Source organism: Trachemys scripta, chromosome 2 (assembly GCF_013100865.1).
Source record: "Trachemys scripta elegans isolate TJP31775 chromosome 2, CAS_Tse_1.0, whole genome shotgun sequence".
NCBI classification, from domain to species: domain Eukaryota; kingdom Metazoa; phylum Chordata; order Testudines; family Emydidae; genus Trachemys; species Trachemys scripta.
In genome coordinates, this window is record NC_048299.1 from 29,886,538 (window position 1) to 29,905,045 (window position 18,508).

The following is an 18,508-nucleotide window of genomic DNA, read 5'->3' on the forward strand; positions in this document are numbered from 1 at the left end:
CATCTCCTATTGGCCAGGAACGCTGAACAGCGGCCACTGGGAGCTGCGAGCGGCCATACCTGCAGACGCTCAGGTAAACAAAGCATCTCATGGCCCGCCAGGGGCTTACCCTGAACAAGCCGCAAACCAAGTTTGGGGTCTCCTGTTCTAGACAATCCTCACTGATGCAGTCTAGACAAGTCTCTGGTAAATTACAGTATTTCCAATTTACCCTTGTGCGAGACCAACCTACTTGGCAAGGAATTGTTCTGCCTTTTCCAGTGTAAGGTCCGAGGCCTTTTTCTGCAGCCACATTAGGACAGTAGCAGCCTTGAGCTAAGCAGCAGAAAGTCACATCCTCACATTCAATTGCATCAAAACAAAGAGTGTTATATCAGGCTGTTAAGAAGCCCCTCCTGTCCTAATAGTACCCACCATCATCAGATAAAGAAACAGATCTTGAGATGTTTAGGAAAAACTTTGTTTTATAGCATTCGGTCTGGCAAGGAATGACTTATCAACAGGTGTGTTTGTGAAATCTAGACATCTATTGTTTTGCCTTTATGGTCCCTACTTCTCTATTGTTTATCTATATGGTCTCTCTCTCTGATTCTTCAATTGTTTCTGTCTGTTGCATAACTAATTTTGCAAGATTTAAATCAACTAAGGTCATAGGAACGCTTAAAGAGTTGTTTCATAATGGGCTAGGATTGGTGAAAAATACTGTTTTGTAGTACTTTACGATAGAGCTAAGCAGGACTCAAGTTTAACTCTATAAACTGGGGTCCAAAAGAAAGTTCTTTGGAATCTAACTTCAGGACACAGCCCAAGATCAGAGCTGCCAGACCTCAACACCCTGCCAACTACATCATGCAGAAGCTGGAGTCCCTGGACGACCTGATCCTGAATGGTCACCAGGAAAATTTGTCTGCCTTATTGGGAGTGGTGAGCATTGTATGGTTAGCGTGTGTATTCTGTTTTGGTAACTGTTAATAAATAGAGGTTAAGGATATTACTGTGTAAGGCTCTTTCACTGGTAAAAAGACCTTGCAAGCCCGCAGAAGATTACATCCTGAACCCTAGGAACTGGGAAAGGGTGGGGGCGCCTAAATTGACTGGTTACGCCTCGAGCCCACAGAAGGATGAAGGTGGGGTGCCCTAGAGAATGTGGGTAACACCAGTGCCTCCCCTCTCCCCGTAAAAGCCCATCCCCATTGTCTTTTCCAGAACACAGGAGACCTAAAAAAATCACAAGCAGCCTGTGGGCTTCCATAAGGAATGTAATCCATAGGAAGCTGGGGTTGATCCTTCTCCAAATATAAGGTCTGCTTTAAATTGAAGTACAGCTTCCATAGGTCCTGGAAACAAGCCTAACCTAATTTACTCCTCCCGAGATCATGAAGTAAAAGCTGAATTTGCTGTTCCCATTGCAAGAGCTCAAGAATAAGCTTTGCTTTGCAGAACTGTTTTTTTAGCCCTTAGAACCTAGAGAGCCAAAACCTAAGCTGCAAATAGGGCCAAATTTTAGTTCAGTTGTCAGTCCTTAGAGATGAAAGGACCATGACACTTCAGAGGGTTCAGGAAGGCACTCTAGCTAAATGGAAGAGCGAGATGTTGGCCTCAGTTTTGGGGGGGGGGGGTCTGGTCCCTGTGAGGCAGGTCATCCCACAGGATACAGAATGATGCAGCCACATTGGCCTGGGTCAGGTACCTAAATTATGTAAGCATTTTCTCATGTTTACAGCTTAGTTTCTGAGCCGGTCTGCCCTGTTGGACCATCTACAGATAATATGGTCAGAAGGTCACAGGAACAGAACCACCACCAATTAGACTGTACTTAGCTGAACATATTAAAGCCCAGCTGAACTGGTAATGTACCCCTTGGAATCAGAAGCCCACTCAATCTGAGCAGAACACAGGCTTGCCTTCAGGGCAGCTAATTCTAGTCATCGCAAGAGGGCTGTTAGCCAGTCAGCACCTTGATAAAGAAGAAAAGCCAGCCAGCCAGCACCTTGATAAAGAAGGATGCAACTGTAAACTATAATCACACTCAATGTAAGGATCTGGATTAGCAGGACCAACCATAAATATTGCACAGATGCCAGTCTCCTATTGTACATTAAAGTAATTGTCCCCAAAAAAATTTCAGGGAAGAGAGTAGTTAAGAGTGTTAATCAAATTTTTACATTTTTCTACATCAGTGTAGAATGAACAAAAAGGAATCTCAAGCTATTGAGTAAGAAAGTTGTCACAGTCACAATGCTAGCTGCGCCTCTGACCCCTTGTCTGGGGTCACTGAGAACACCCCCTTCAGATGGCAGGCCTCATGCCTTTACCTCTCCTGGGATAGAATTAATGATTCCCCCACTCTCAGACTGGGTTCTAGGTTATAGTAACTTATTTACCAAGTGTTCTTATCCTGCACATCCAACTCTGTTTCAGTATCTGTGGTTCTTTCCTTTGGGAGCCTGGGGCAAGTGGGGAATACAGTGACCCAAAACAATTAAACTGTTTAATCTTAAAAGTAGGAATAAAGCATAACATAATAGAAAGGATTTTAAAAAGACAAAAAGGGCTACTTGCATATCTATCTTACCTAGAATCTAACTATTCTCATGGAGACCCTGGAAGGACTAAACTCCCTCAGACCTTCTCACAGCTGATTTTAGGTACAGTCCCAAAAACTTGTCTTCCACTCAAGAAACAAAGGATCTTTAAAATCTCCTGGATCCTTTGACCAACCCCCTCCACAGGGAGCAAGTCATTCCTGAAGAAGCCAGTCTGGCAAGCCCAGGAGGGAGCTGAGCAAGAGCATAAAAATGAATGGCCTCTTGCATTGTCTCAAGTGTTTGCTAAGAGGCCCACCTCCCCTCTTCCTAGGTGCATTTGAATTGATATATGCACACAGTGAACGTCAAGATACAGCATCCATAAATTACAGGCAGCTCCAAATTCATTACAGAAGTCTAATAAAACACTTAATTGCCTTTGGTATGATTTAGAAGTACCTAGTCATTTAAATGTTTCTGCAGAGACCAATTGCTTTTGTTTGCTTCAGTGAACCTGGTAAGTTCCCATGAGCCAAAATATATATGTTACCTACACTAGGACCTCCAATTCATGCCCAATATATAATATATCTTATATTTTATATATACACATTAATCTAGCCTGAATTGTAGGTCCAGAGGCAGCTAGTTATTCACAAAGTAGCCGCCGTTAACCCTCAGAATTCTAGACAAAGTTTTGTCCCCAAACTGAAGATGTTCTTCTAACTGGTTGTAAAGGGTCACTTGAAATGAAGTGGACAATTAAGGGTTAGATTGTATTCATAAAGGATGAATAGGGGCAATTAAGGGTAACAGGCAGTGTGGAGTGTTACAAATCGTTGTAATGAGCCACAAAACCAGCGGTTTGTGTATGTCTACACCACAAGTAATACAGTGGCACTGCTGCAGCTATGCTGCTATAGTGTAGATACTTGCTACAGCGACAGAAATGGATTTTCCATCTCCGTAGTAAATCTAGCCCCTCAAGAAGCAGTAGCTAGGTCAATGGAAGCATTCTTCCATCAACCTAGCAGTGTGGACACCAGGACTTAGGTCATCTTAAACTAGGTCTCTCAGGGGTTTGAATTTTGCACCTGTGAATGACATAGCTAGTTTAATCTAAGTTCTGGGTGTAGATCAGATCTTTATTATGAGCTGTAGTTTACCAACAGTAACCAAAACATACATCAGTGTTTTCTTTCTTCCTAATCTGGAATTTGATTTTGCATTTCCAGTAGCTCTACAATTAACAGTGCTTTGTCAATCCCCAATTAGTACATAAGAACAGACATAATGGGTCATACCAGTGGTCCATCTAGCCCAGTATCCGGTCTTCCAACAGTGATCAATGCCAGGTGCTTCAGAGGGAATGAACCAAACAGGTAATCATCAAGTGATCCATCCCGTCACCCATCGGAAACCAAATCAGTCATGAGGAAAGTCCTGGTTGAAATGCTAATCAAACACCTTTGTGGGTTGTGCAACTTCCAAATACCTTCCTCTGATCCGACCCAAATTAGTGATTTCAGGAACCCTCTCCATAGATAATGTTACATGATAGGTATTGTGCTCTGAAACCTTTATTTACTAAAATAAGGTAAGCCAATATTGGGGACTTCATGTGCCAACAATAATGTGACAAAAAGGATGCTAAGATGACGCTGTCCGCTTTTTCAAGCCAGAAGAGTCAAACTATCGAGTTAGAGGTTAAAAGCTATGTGTAATCTTTACTTGTATAAAATTATATTGTCATGTAGTATTTCTTCATGTCCTTTTACCTTTTGGACTTTTAAAGATGTGTGATGCATCAAGTTTGGAATCCAATTATCCATTTCCAGTATTATAACAGAGGCCATACAATAACCTGGAAAATTTGAAGGCAACATTCTATTTACTTCGGAACCTCACTTCAGCAAGTGACTTCCATTAAAAAGCTACAGGATAATGCTGTAAAATCAGATAAAAGTGTTTATTACATTCCCCCTAATTTTACTGAAGTAAAAAATATAATAGCAATAAGCAATAGCAAGATAGTTTGGTAGATTAATGTCAATATGTACCCCCTCTTTACTCTGACGATTTCAGGCTCCTGACACAGGACTGCAGTGTACTACATTAAAAAATAAATCAAATAGCAAAAAGCAAGAAAAGATTAAAATTAGAAAAGCAAACCTTTGACTGCTTTGAATGAGGGACGTGTCAGTGTAGTTAATTTTAGTTGGGGCCACTGTGACAGAGTGCTGGAAGCTAACAGGAGAGCCAGCACTCTGATCACTTAGACACCAACCAGTTCCCTTGGAGAAGGCTGATTGGAGATATGCAGCTAATTAGCTGATCCATCTGGGAGAGCTGATGAATCAATTAGCTATTAGCTCAGGGGCATAAAAGAGGACACCAGAAGGAAGTGAGGAGGGAGGACCTGGGCTAACTGAGCTCAGTATGATCTGACATTTTAAGGAAGGTAGACCTCTGTTCCTCCCTAGCCCTTGGGAAAGAAAAAATATTTTGCTACATGAGTCTGTACTGGTACTGGTGATGAGAATATAAATCAATTCACATGAACTTTCCACCTACTGATGGAGTCTGAGAGGTTTCCGGGGCATCATAGGACGGGGACTGTGACGGGTTGGATCACAGACACCCCCTTGGGAGCTGCCACCCGATGTGCAAAGACTACCCCTGCTTCTGTTTTCCCTGCCAGCTCAGGACTCCAGCACCCTGTCTTGCTGAGCCAGACACTCCCGTCCGGCTCCAGACACAGACCCAGGGTCTGAATCACTTGTCCCAAAGCTGCAAGTTTACCTGAAAACAGCTCGCAGTAGCGTGCTTGTCTTTAGCACTCAGATGACCAACTCCCAGTGGGGTCTAAACCCAGATAAATCCGTTTTACCCTGTATAAAGCTTATGCAGGGCAAACTCATAAATTGTTCGCCCTCTATAACACTGATAGAGAGATATGCACAGCTGTTTGCTCCCCCAGGTATCAATACATACTCTGAGTAAATTACTAAATAAAAAGTGATTTTATTAAATACAGACAGTAGGATTTAAGTGGTTCAAAGTAGTAACAGACAGAACAAAGTAAGTCACCAAGCAAAATAAAATAAAATGCGCAAATCTATGTCTAATCAAACTAAATACAGATAATCTCACCCTCAGAGATGTTTCAGTAAGTTTTTCTCAGACTGGACACCTTCCAGGCCTGGGCACAATTCTTTCCCCTGGTACAGCTCTTGTTGCAGCTCAGGTGGTAGCTAGGGGATTCTTCATGATGGCTTCCCTCCCTCTCTCTTCTCTTCCCCCCTTTATATATCTTCTGCATAAGGCGGGAACTCTTTGTCTCTCTGGGTTTCCACCCCCCCTCACTGGAAAAGCACCAGGTTAAAGATGGATTCCAGTTCAGGTGACATGATCACATGTCACTGCAAGACTTCATTACTCACTTGCCAGCACACACATATACAGGAAGACTCACAGGTAAATACAGCCATCTGCAGACAATGGGAGTCATCAAGATTCCAAACCATCATTAATGGTCCACACTTTACACAATTACAATAGGCCCTCAGAGTTACATTTTATATTTCTAGTTTTAGATACAAGAGTGGTACATTTATACAAATCAGATGATCATACTCAGTAGATTATAAGCTTTGTAATGATACCTTACAAGAGACCTTTTGCATGAGGCATATCCCAGTTACTTACATTCACTTATTACCGTATTTTCTCTAAAACTATCTCAGTTACATTATATTGACTTATCAAGTTTTTATAAAACCATATAGACTGCACAACGTCACAGGGACAGAGTGCACCCCATTACAGCCACCTTAATTTGAATTATTGTGCATTAAAATGTTATGAGTTCACCTAGCAGGCAATATCACGACTAATCAGGGACGTGATCATAGGGTTTAAAGGCAAACAGGGCTTCCTGCTACATGAACATAACAGAGTTTATGTGAGATCATAATGGCAAATAGGCTGAAATAAAATTTCATATGAGTACTTTTTCATTAAAAAAAGCAACATGAGTGCTGCTCAGAACCCAGGAAGCAGCGAAGGCTAAATTTAATTCAAAAATGTCAATTTGCATCATCCAAATGGGAGACTTCATCTGAGACACTTTTTAGGCTGTGATTTTTCAATGGGGCCCAAGGAGCTGGGTGCTGAAATCCCAATGGTTTGCAAAGGAAATAGGCTGCGCTTAGCCCTTTTGAAAAATCCCAGCGTCTGGTGTTTCCAATTGCTCCCCCAAACTGTCGGTTTGAATGCTATGTGCTCTTGAAGAAGGAACACATACTTAGCTAATTTACTTCAAAATTACTTCAAGGCAATGTAGAAACAGGATTCTGAAAACGTGCAGTGTATTGCATTCGCCTTAGCTTAAGAAGTTCGTTACACTGCTTAGAGTTACTCCACTGAGTTTCTGGGTCAGCATCTCTACATGTCTTCTAAATAGTGTGGATATAAACACACATTGGAGTACTGTTCGATGTCATCCTTTTCCTGCAAACCACCCCCCTCCACGCAACCATCTATCTTTTCAGCATGTGTGTATTGTATGTGGCTAGAGGCAACTCAAACCAATAGAGATATTGCAAGTGTAATCAAAACTTGAAGCATGACTCTCCATCCCTCACTAAAAGCCAGATCACGGAGATTTGTAAATTTGCTACTGGCTTTGAGACCAAACGCCTGGGCCTTAGCTGAGGCAGTACCGGTTAGATCTAGAGGTCTGTGGTTCAAAGACTGCTGATGATGCACCTAGGGAAGTGGTGTTACAGAGTTAACAGATTAAGGGTACACCCAGAATACCCGCCAAATCGGCGGATAGTAATCGATCCCCGAACGCGCTTCCGTCGACTCCGGAACTCCACCAAGGTGAGCGGCGGTAACGGAGCCGACGGGGGAGCTGCGGCCATTGATCCTGCGCCGTGAGGACCCGAGGTAAATCGAAATAAGATACGTCTACTTCAGCTACGTTATTCCCATAGCTGAAGTTGTGTATCTTACATCGACCCCCCCAGTGTAGACCAGCCCTAAGTGTACAAACTGAAGATGTTATTCATTAGCGAACTTCTATAGCAGCCTCCAAACAAAGGTACTCAGCCTTGTAGCACACATTAGGGGTTAGGTAATAGTTACTTGTTTGAACCTTCTTTTTCCCCCCCTCTGTAAAAATTGAAACAATTTAAGTGACTTTGTCACCAAAAGTGACAAGAATTGAACCTAGATGTCCCTACTGCCAGTCCCACGTTGTAAGCATGAGACCACCATTTCAGTGCCCCAGTGAACACTAGCCTTGGCGCCTAGGTTTCTTATTTCAGTACAATAGAATGGTTGAGGTTATTTTTTTTTTTTAGTTAATTAAGAGTATACACAGTACTATTTGAGGTTTTCCCTGGCGGCTTAATGGAACAGATTGCCATAAGTGAGAGACCTTGAAAGGAAAACTCATGTAAAGCACATGAAATCTGAACGTACTTTAGAGCACTTCTTGTGTGTTTAATCTCATTTTGAAATACTACACCTCATACCCCATTTCCACCACAATGGAAAATAGATCTTAAATTATCTAGTGCATCCTTCAAAAAAGTTATTACATTTGAGACCAATAGGATTAAACAAAAAATGAGATCCTACAGCTGTCAGCTGAATGCCAGTAGTTTTCTAACAGTAGATTTTGCAGGTATAATCACAATGAACATCTGGTAATAATTAACTCCATACAAATAATACGGTTAACTCCCCACTGCTCTTTGGCATGCACGGTTTTCTCTGATCTACCGAGAGTCTACACAGCACTTCTCCAAATACCTGAATAAAGTCTGTTAAAAAGTATTAGAAACTGAAATCTCATTCAATCTGGATATGTAATGTCTTTTCTTTCATTTAAGTTTTAAAAAAATTGATTTGATACAACAATTCAAGCTTACAAAGAAAAAATGTCTTCCATTAATAAATCGAAGCCCATCAGTAAAGGCTTAGTATATAATTTTCCTGTTTTCTCTGCTGAAAGACTCCATTGAACAAAGCATTTTTATCAGTTACCCAATGCATCCTTATCTGCTTAAGGCAGATTCCAACTGGAACAGGCTTTGCTCACGAAAACCAGAGACCTTCAAGCGTTTCAGTTACTTCAAATAGATAGTTTAGAGTTAACACAAAGATAAGAATGGGTCATTAAAAAGCGGAAGAAAAACTTGCCTACTGCTTCTTTAAGAGGAAATTATGCCCTTCAGTTCTGGCTAGAGGGCAGAGTCCTTCCCAGTGGAGAAAGGCAGTCTGAATAAAAACCCTCCATCACAAGCAATGCCTATGGAAAGTGAGATGTCTCAGGTACCCAGCTACACCTTTGCATTCCAAAGCTACAAATCACAATTATAATTAATGACAACCATGCTATATACAACCTGTCATTAATTGACAAACTGGGGAAGGAGGACAAGTAGGTTGACAATGGCAGTATTTTTTTCATTTCTTTAGCTACATTCTTCATATTAAAATTCACCTGGATGAACTGGTTTGGTGGACCTGTTCTATAAGAAAAAAATGAAGGTAGTGAGTTTTCCTATGTCAAAACAAATTCCACACATCAGTGAGAACACAAATGTGCATAAGCAAATGTCCTGGTTTTTTAAAAAAAGCCTTCACATCCCCACTTGGAGAACATGCATCTCCAGAGGAAAACAACTTCAGGTCATGATGCTTAATGATGTGTATGCTGGACCAATTTGCTTTTACAACATACCGTATGCTCTCTCTTTAAATGATACACAGATTCTTTCCCCTCACAAATAAAGCCACTGTGATTGCAGAATGCACCTTAATTCTCTGTGGTGGCAAGTGACTCTTAACCTATGACTCAACCATAGCATCTTTGACATCTCACTACAACAGACTGGGTTCATCATACTTTTGGAATAAGTAAAACAAAGGAGAAATGCCATTTCACTTTTTCTTAGCAAGAATCCCAGAGGCTCAGTGTATATCAAGTTCATACTGTAATGTTTCCTTTCTGCATAATGAATTGAAGATAGAATTCTTTGGACATCTTTAATGAATTAAAGATAAGGAAGTTACCTCCCTCTCTTCCCCCCCAAATAGCACCAGGATTAGGAGTTTTGCATGAACGCCAGAGCTACACACCTGTAGTCCTAACTGAATAATGCAGCCCCTAATTCAAAATACTCGTACACAGACTTAGTCTCTGCTAGGAATGTGACAGAGGGAAAAGAGTATTTCTAAAAAGCAGAATTATTAACGCTTGACAGAATGACTATTGTCCTGGTTATCTGTGGTGGGGATTGGTTAATTGCCAAATCTTAGTAATTTGAGAATTCGTTGTATGAAGAGGGGCCGATAATGTTACTTTTCATTAACCAAAATGCTTTCTAAAATATCCAGCTACATCTTTAGTGCATTTGAGCTTAAATCCAAGGTTAAGGATTCTAGCACAGTCCTTCTGTTCTTACAGGATGGTAACCCTGGATTTGAACTGATACATAAGATTTACCACATCCGCATGTATGTTTGAATATTGCAGTAGTCCTGTAAATTCCTAATTCATAGAAGGGTTAGTCCCAATTCTCCTGCCCAAAACCACCATGTAGGGGTCAGGTTCAGAAGCAGACGACACATTTTCCAAAAGAAATTCTTCACCCGTCAATGTGTGGTTATAAGTGCACAGTACAGGTTAATATAGTGATAGGATTTATTACCAACAATCTTTCTCAGTGGCAGGTGACAAGGAGTAATTGACTTATGTGAAGAGGTAAAGTTTTGGAATATGCTGCTATTAAAATCCAAACCTAGTCAACCAACTGATAAGGGGAGGAATTATTTTATAAAAGAGTTAAGAGTTTTAGTGAGATAAGATAGTAAAGACATTGAGAACACACCTGTTCTTTTTGCGGATACAGACTAACATGGCTGCTACTCTGAAAACTAACCTCTGCTTGTCAGAGACCGAGCTGACATGGTGTCTGAAGGATGATTTCGGTTGATACAGCATGTGACTAAGGCCACAGCTTCGGTACTGGGGAGGATCCATCTTTTTGTAATATATTGGACAGATTTAGACTGCGTGCAAAGGTTTCAATGGGCATTCAAGCAGTATTTACCAAAATTCAAGTGCATAAAAAAAAAAAAAAAAAAAGTTTTTGTTTTTTTTGTAATAAAAATGTCTTACCTCCACTCACCAACGGATGAAAGAGGACTGTTAACAGTTTAATACATAAAAGCTAGTTGTCTGGTCCATTTGATGCTGTATAGTGAAACACCTGAAGAGAACACAAGCTCATGAAGGGATAGTGGGTATATTATGGGAACAAGTTTTTAGAGCTGTTTGAGGAAAGGTTATGGTCTTGCAGTTCAAGTACAGAACTGAGAGATGTACTCATGATCACTAGCTCCTGGGAAACTACTTGCCTCCGTTCCTCCATCTTTAAAATGGGGATAAGTATTTTTATTTCCTTCACAGTCAGAGCCGGCTCCAGGCACCAGCTTGGCAAGCAGGTGCTTGGGGCGGCCACTCCGGAGAGGGGCGGCAGGTCCAGCTATTTGGCAGCAATTCGGTGGACGGTCCTTCACTCCTGCTCGGAGCGAAGGACCTTCCATCAAATTGCCGCCGCAGATCGCAACCGTGGCTTTTTTTTTGGCTGCTTGGGGCAGCCAAAACCCTGGAGCCGGCCCTGTTCACAGGATGTTTTGTAAATTAGTGTCTCTAAACCAGTTAAGGTAGAACATCAGGGGGCATATTGGGAGCAAGGAAAGAAAAACCCTAAAGATTCAGCAGCTAATAATGCTGTGCTGGTGGTCAAGAACGAATGCACAACCAGTTTTCTGCCAAGGTATGTTAATGGAGAAAGCCAGAGAACATGTGAAAAAAGAGTGGAAACTGGAGAGTTGGAGATGAGTATTCCGAGTAAACTTCCAAGTCTAGCAATTGTTAAAATGCAGCTGTTGTATCTCATGTAAACTACTGTAAGTCTTCTGTCAGATTCAAATCATACATTTAAGTACACCTCTACCCCAATATAACGCGACCTGATATAACATGAATTCAGATATAACGCGGTAAAGTAGTGCTCGGGGGGAGGGGGGGCGCTGTACACTCCGGCGGATCAAAGCAGGTTCGATATAACACAGTTTCACCTATAACGCAGTAAGATTTTTTTGGTTCCCGAGGACAGTGTTATATTGGAGTAGAGGTGTACTGGTTTTACAACACCTCCCCCAAAATATTGCGGGGAGCAGGAGGGGGAAAAACACACTGAAATAGCTTTTACTTAAATAATATTCCTAACCCAATTTGAGATATTGGTATTATAGGTTAATACACTCTAAAAGTGTCACACTTCACACACAATCCAGTCAGTGACAGACTTTCCATCCATAGTGAAATGAACTCTTCGTTTAAACAAAACCACGAGAATAAAAATGCCTCAAAGGAAGACTGAATGACTGGCATGCACAGGCTGGAAAAAACTACTCACACTTCAACCTGACAAAGCTTCAAACACTCTCAAAACAACTGACTTTTAAACATCTGCTTTCAAGCTTTTAGAAAGAGGTGTTACTTACTTCAAAATCCTGTTTTTTTTTAAAAACTGCTTGTCTGGTTTTATATAGGAAAAAAAGAAAAAAAGTCTTCACAGAATAGTCACAGAACTATTGCAACTCCTTCTAGCCAACAGTAAGAGTTAGACTTCCATAGCACTATTTTGGAGAAGTTTCTCACTTCAAGTAAAAATTTCTTTTCAAAGCATATAAAACATTCAGGTGCTAAGAAAACAAAAATGACACCTCACTCAAGTTACCAAATATCAACATGCAAGTTTGGCAAGAACATCTGCAGCCAAGATGATTCAGAGACCGATAAATTTAGAACGGTGCTTTCCTATGGCATGTGGGTGCCAAATAGAGTAAATATGCAAAAGCTATATTCCAAGTGCTGCTTCTGAAATATTTGGGAAGAAAGTTATTAGCAAAACTCTTCTTTCAAATGTCCTCAGCCGTCTAAAGTCCTCAACAATGTAGTTCCCTGATCTGCCTTTAGTGTTTCCATCCATCACTTGATTTATCCACATAAAACTACAGGCTCTCCAACCTCCGAGGACTAAGCCAAATGCAGTGTGGCAACTTCACATGGGACCAACCATTTATGGGCTGAACAGTAGAGCTTTGATACCAGCTAATCTACCATAAATAGCTCTTGAAACTCAGAAGGATCAGATCAGCTGTTGCAACACTCCTAGCCTGTAGTTACTTCAAATCCAATTATATTATCAACTATGTCCTGCAGCTTTCATTTTACATCCTCTCACCAAACCAAGAAATTAAAAGCAGCAAAAACTAGAGAGCAATAAAACAAAGAAAGCCAATTACAGATATGAGGCAGGCCTGGGAATGGAATGGAAAGTAAGTAGAGAGAGAGTAAAGATTTTTATTAAAATAGTATCTCTTAAAATCCTTTTAAAAACCAGCAGTTTTAGTGGGCAAGAAAGCAGTTTAACAATCTGATGTCCAAGACAAAATAATAGCCCAGACTTGCAAAGCAAATGATATAAAATAAGTAAATAGTAGAACGAACAACAAATTGAGTTTTAAATGCAAGTGAAATTGAGCAGATAGTAACGCTGTAACAACTCGAGTGTTATTAGAGTGAGAGGATTGAACTGCCTAGATATCTTGCCATGACTTTTAAAAACAAAAACCAAATGTTCAAATATTATCCTTGGAGCAAATCTTAGACCTTCATTTTATACATGCTTAAAGTACCATGTTTCCTTTGAAATATTTAGAAGTGTTTTCCATCACCAAAAAACAAAGAACTATCATTTAAAAACCTGAACATTTTGAAGCCACTGGCAATTTTTATGTTTTACCAATGTAAGGCAATGTAACTTTCTAAAAATATTAACTGCACCTCTGAAGCACAGTGACGCCTGGAAAAGTGTAAAATAGTGACATTGTCCTGAGGAAAATTTAAGAGCGAGGACTTAAAAATAATGGTGCCCGAACAGCATTTCATTTTAAGTTACTCATCATCACAGGGAAAGAACATGCCAATTAAAGTAAATTTTCTTAAACTGAAAGTATAAAATTAGATGTAATCTTTAAGATTAAATTATATGCTTCCACATTTTCGCTCAGGTTCATCCTTACAAAGGAAACAAACAAGCCCACAACTGCTTCCATAAAGCCTACAAACTTCAGTGCTTGGAAGAAGGATAGTCTTGCAGAAGACCCTGGATTAGGTCTTGAGAGAGCTATGTTTAAGTCCCAGCTCTGAGAGAGCCTCTCTCTCTGCAACCTCAGACAGGTCACTTAGCCTGTGACCCAGTTCCCCTTCTGGAAAATGGGAATACTACTCCCCGTTACCATGAGTTTGCACAGCGCTTCGCATAATGAGGACCTGAATTTTGGTTGGGGCCTCTAGGTGCTGCTGTAATGAAAATGAAGCAATGTTTGAAAATCCCCAAAACCTAGAAGGAAAATCATGGATAAACCTACCAGTTAGCTTGTGTTGCATTTCATCACCTTCCTCATTCTGCACATTGTCAACTTGCACAGTGGCAAGGTCCTGGTTTCAACCTGGTCTGCAAAGCGCTTAGCACGCTGTGAGCACCACATCTGAGTCACTGGTTTTAATTGTAACCAGGTTACTAGTTTCAGGAAAATGCTGGTGACTTAAGTAAAGGTGTTTGTAATCTTTGCTCAGTTCTGGTGAAGAAATGTCCATCAACAAATCACCTCAGCTGGCCTGCTTTTGAAGTCTGATCAGAAAGGCCAAGAACTGAAAGAGGGCATGAAGACAACTTTTTCCTCAAGCCCTAGAGAATAAATATTAATCCAAATGGAGCCAGATGCACATTACTGGAGAAAGGCACTGGGCTGACAAGTATTCAGAACTTTGTCTTAACCGTTTTGTTTTTCCGTTTGAACATTATTCTAAAAAGTAATTTATTTGTAAATAAAATGATTTCTAAGATCTGTAGCCTCCCCTTTCCCACCACAACTGAGTATACTGTGACTGGTAACAGAAGGGATTCAAAATAATTCTTACATTACTATACTCATTAAATTGGAGTAAATAATCTGCTTGTGATGGGAATCAGACAGAAAGCAGCAACAAACAATTTATTCACAAGTACAGCAGAAGTTCTGGGAATTGGTGCTCTCTCCATATCCATTTAAATCCTGGCTCTCTTATCTGAAGACTTCTAAAAATGACTGACCCTTATGACACAGACACCACTCCCATGAATAAGAAACTGGACTGAGATTACCAATTCATTTCACACAAACCACTACACAGCCAAACAGTACGTTTATTGTCACTACCAACACAGGTGGTTCCCACCCTCCTGAACTGTTCCTTTTTTAAAAAAAAGGACAACGTTAAGATCCTATTTTCACACAAGCTGCCTTAGTAGTACAAATCACAGGAAGAGGTTCTGAATCTTGTAAAAGTGCTCCGATCCCATCACACACAGTACAAGTTTTGTAGGGTCCCAAAGACCCTGAGGAGTTACAGCTAACAAATTTTAGCGTCACCATTAGTTTTTGCTTACTGTCATAGGTTTCCTTTCATGATACCTCACAGTATAGATGTGATTCAGCCTACACCTTTCATGGACAGTTATCTTGGCTTCTCTAGAAGTGAGACACTGTGGCTGTAATTCAGACCCATGATGACTGTCCCTTTAATGAAGTCAGAAGGGCTCGTATTAACATGCTCATTGTGGTATCATGGATTCATATTTCCAGAGAGGATCCATGTTTCAATGCGTAACAGTCATGGAATAATTATAGTATAATACACACACTATGCCAAGTTTATTGCAGGCTTTGTAAGAAACTGCCTTACTTACAAAAAAGTCAGCTACTGGCTTTGCTCCTTCCTGTGAAAAGCTATGTTATACAGAGAAAGGCAAACTTAATGCAACTTACCAGTGTCCATTGTTAGAATCATGACCCCACTTCTGTGTCTCAGGAGCAGAAAGCCTTACCATCCAGTGTTATGTGAATAACTCAAAGGGACACAGCATGGCTTTGTTTCAGCTTTTATCTTCTGGCTCATACACTCCTCCTCCCTCTTGTGGGATAAAAGCACTGCCTGTACCCTCTGTCTAGCTATCCCTATTGGTCCATTCAAAATACCTCATTTATTTAGCATATTCATGTTTCTGTGCAAGCCTAAAATGACCCACATAGTTTTTGTCCAGCCTTGTTTTTCCTCCCTCCGGGAGAGGGAAAAGTTCACTCTTTCAGTGACTCAATAGTCCCAATTGGTTTCATTTTAATAGGGCCAAAATACTTTCCCCAGCACACTGCCTGAGAAACACACTGCCTGTATGCTGGTGAGAGGCAAAACAACCCCACCCTCACCCCCCGCACGCTGCAGTAACCCCAAATTCTACCATGCTTCTTATCCACAGGGTGAGTGGCTGACGGATCCACATAGTTTGGGGGCCCATCTCAAGAGCTACCATCCAACCCTGCTGCAGTGATATACCATGGTGAGGCAGGATTTACCCTCTTAGGGTTTTTCTTCGCAGTGTAGACATACCTGTGACTGGCCAACCAACTCAGGCTCATGGGGCTTGAGCTACAGGACTGTTTCGTTGCTGTGTAGACTTCCGGGCTCCAGCTGGAGCCTGAGCTATGGGACCCTCCCACCCTGCCCAAGCCGGCTGGCACAGGCTAGTTGCAGGGTTTTCTTTGCTGTGTAGACATACCCTTAGAAAATTTGAAGGTTGTTAGGAAGTGATCTGACTGCATGAAAAGCACATGTGAATACCACCAAGAACTCTAAGGGCTGGGAGACTACTTGTTCCTCACGGGGGGGCGCGGGGAAGGGGGAAATATAAAAGTAGCAACTGGTTTCATGGCTCCTACAATGTATGGTCTGTGTGAAATACTCAGAGGTTTTAAACCCATTTAAGAAACAACATTCCAGCTAAGCATGGGGAAGGCGAAATACACAAACCACAACAAAAAACGTCATGGAATTTCCATTTGATAGGGAGATTCTCAATTACAATGGAGTTGAAGGAAAGCCCTAAAAAAAAAATAAAGGTTGCTTTTGTATCGTGAAATCCTTAAGATCTCAAGTTTGACTTTGGAAGTTAAGGTCGTCTCTCTTATAGCTTGAATGGTCAACAGAATTTATGTCTATACACGTGCTTCAAACACCGAGTGAATGAAATGCCTCTGTTCCTTATCGGTCTTCTGATAAGTACCAGCTAAGCATCACTTTTTCTAAATTAAGAGTGTATACTTGCTAAGCTGTAACCTCAGCACACTAGTTATGTTAGGACTCAGAACTCAGTGATAAAGCCACAAGTATATTTTGAAATTATTACCTATCCAAGCAAAGAGTTCTCCCTTCTTTTTAAGGATGTGAACAGCATGTTATAAACACTGAATTTAAGACTATCCAAACAAATTGGAACCCACAATTAGGAGGATTAGCATAAGCAACATTGCTGAATCACCATCCCTCATATATTTTTTGCATCTACTTTGGCTTTAAGTGGCATTGGGCCAGGATACAGGCTCTGATTCAGTCTGTTAACCACATTGGAAAAATAATACATGCAGAAGGAAGACAACTTATTCCTGGCATCCAGAGTTACAATAATAGAACACCAAAACAAGAGTTTGGGAAGAAATATAAACTCTCATGCTTCAAAACATAAGCTAACCCTTAATTAATGGGAGCAAGGAAGAAACTTTCCATGTGAGAAAGTTATTCCCTAACTGCCTACTCCACCATTCCATGCATTTTTCTTTGAAGTAGCTGGTACTTAGTCCCTATCTGATATAAGACACTAGGTCTAAATGGGCCACTGGTATCATCCCATACTGCAGTTCCTAGAATACAGAAGATGAGCCTCTCTATCACCCAAAAGTCTGTCATCTCAGGTGACACAATTCAGTCCCCAGTCTTACAATTGGCAGGAACAGTCATTTCCACTTTTAGAAGAAAATTTGGAACTTGTCTGCCCTTAAAGCTTCCCAAGCATTTAAACCTGCTTTAACCACATTTCTGAAACTAAAGCATCAAATATTTGTTCTGGGGAATGCAGATAGAACCTGGTTTGGCAAATCAGTGTGTAGCAACTACTGTAATCTAATCACAGAGTGGCAAAAGCACAAATCATTTCAACATTAAAGAAAGATAAATGGATACAAATGTGGTAGTACTTCTCAACCTGTGCACATGCTAAACACAGTTTAAATGGTTCTCAGAAAGGAGTTGACTCCAAACTAATAAAGATGAAGTAGGAACAGTTTGATTGGTATCAATGGAAATGAGAAAATAAAAGTAGCCCTATAGGCATGTAGAGCCAGAGTATGTTTCTAGCTTACCTAAATTAGATTTAGTGATGATGTTCAATCTCTGACATTAACAGCGTAAATGCTATTGCACTGTATCAAAACATGGGACTTATAAAAATTAGGTATCACTGGTGTTTCAGTTATAACCCAGCAAGGAGAATTGAAAATTTCACTAGGTCACAAATTGCACTATGGCTGAACTTTTATAAAAGAGAAGGATTAGAGGATGCCAAGTGTAGTTATTTATTTGATTTCCTGAAGCTACACCAAATGGACATTTTGCAGCCCTACCAAGATGACAGCCAGGAAGTAAAAGAATTAAGATTTGCACGTGGAGCCTTCACTCTGCTCCCTTTTGTGTATGCCTCATGATACAATCCACCTGCCTGGTCACATGCTATTTCACACATCTGTATCAGACAATTTACTGCCTTTGATACAAGACAATTTTTGTTGCTGCTGCTGCTACTGTTTTCATTGGTGTTATGGTCCGGAATATACACTGATTTAGACTTTTCAAGTAAGTCCTCCCTTAGGTATGTATTTTAACAGTTAGCCGCTAATAGAGTTTCTGTGGCAATTTGGGAGGATTTTTAAAAATTTCTTTCTTCCTTTTTCTCTAG

At 40.6% G+C, this 18,508-nt stretch overlaps 1 protein-coding gene across 3 annotated transcripts in view; it reads right to left on the reverse strand.

Annotated features, from left to right (window-relative positions):
• SVIL (supervillin) overlaps positions 1-18,508 on the reverse strand; it is a 204,768-nt gene that overhangs the window by 120,881 nt on the left and 65,379 nt on the right. Inside the window, exon 1 of one of the 3 annotated variants that reach the window (XM_034760145.1) lies at positions 15,492-15,589. The exons of 1 other annotated variant lie outside the window; for it this stretch is intronic. In XM_034760145.1, coding sequence (XP_034616036.1) covers positions 15,492-15,553 — 62 coding nt within the window. In that variant the 5' untranslated portion in view covers positions 15,554-15,589. Of the gene's footprint in view, positions 1-15,491; positions 15,590-18,508 lie in introns of those variants that run through there. One more of the 3 variants, XM_034760143.1, reaches the window with a different exon arrangement.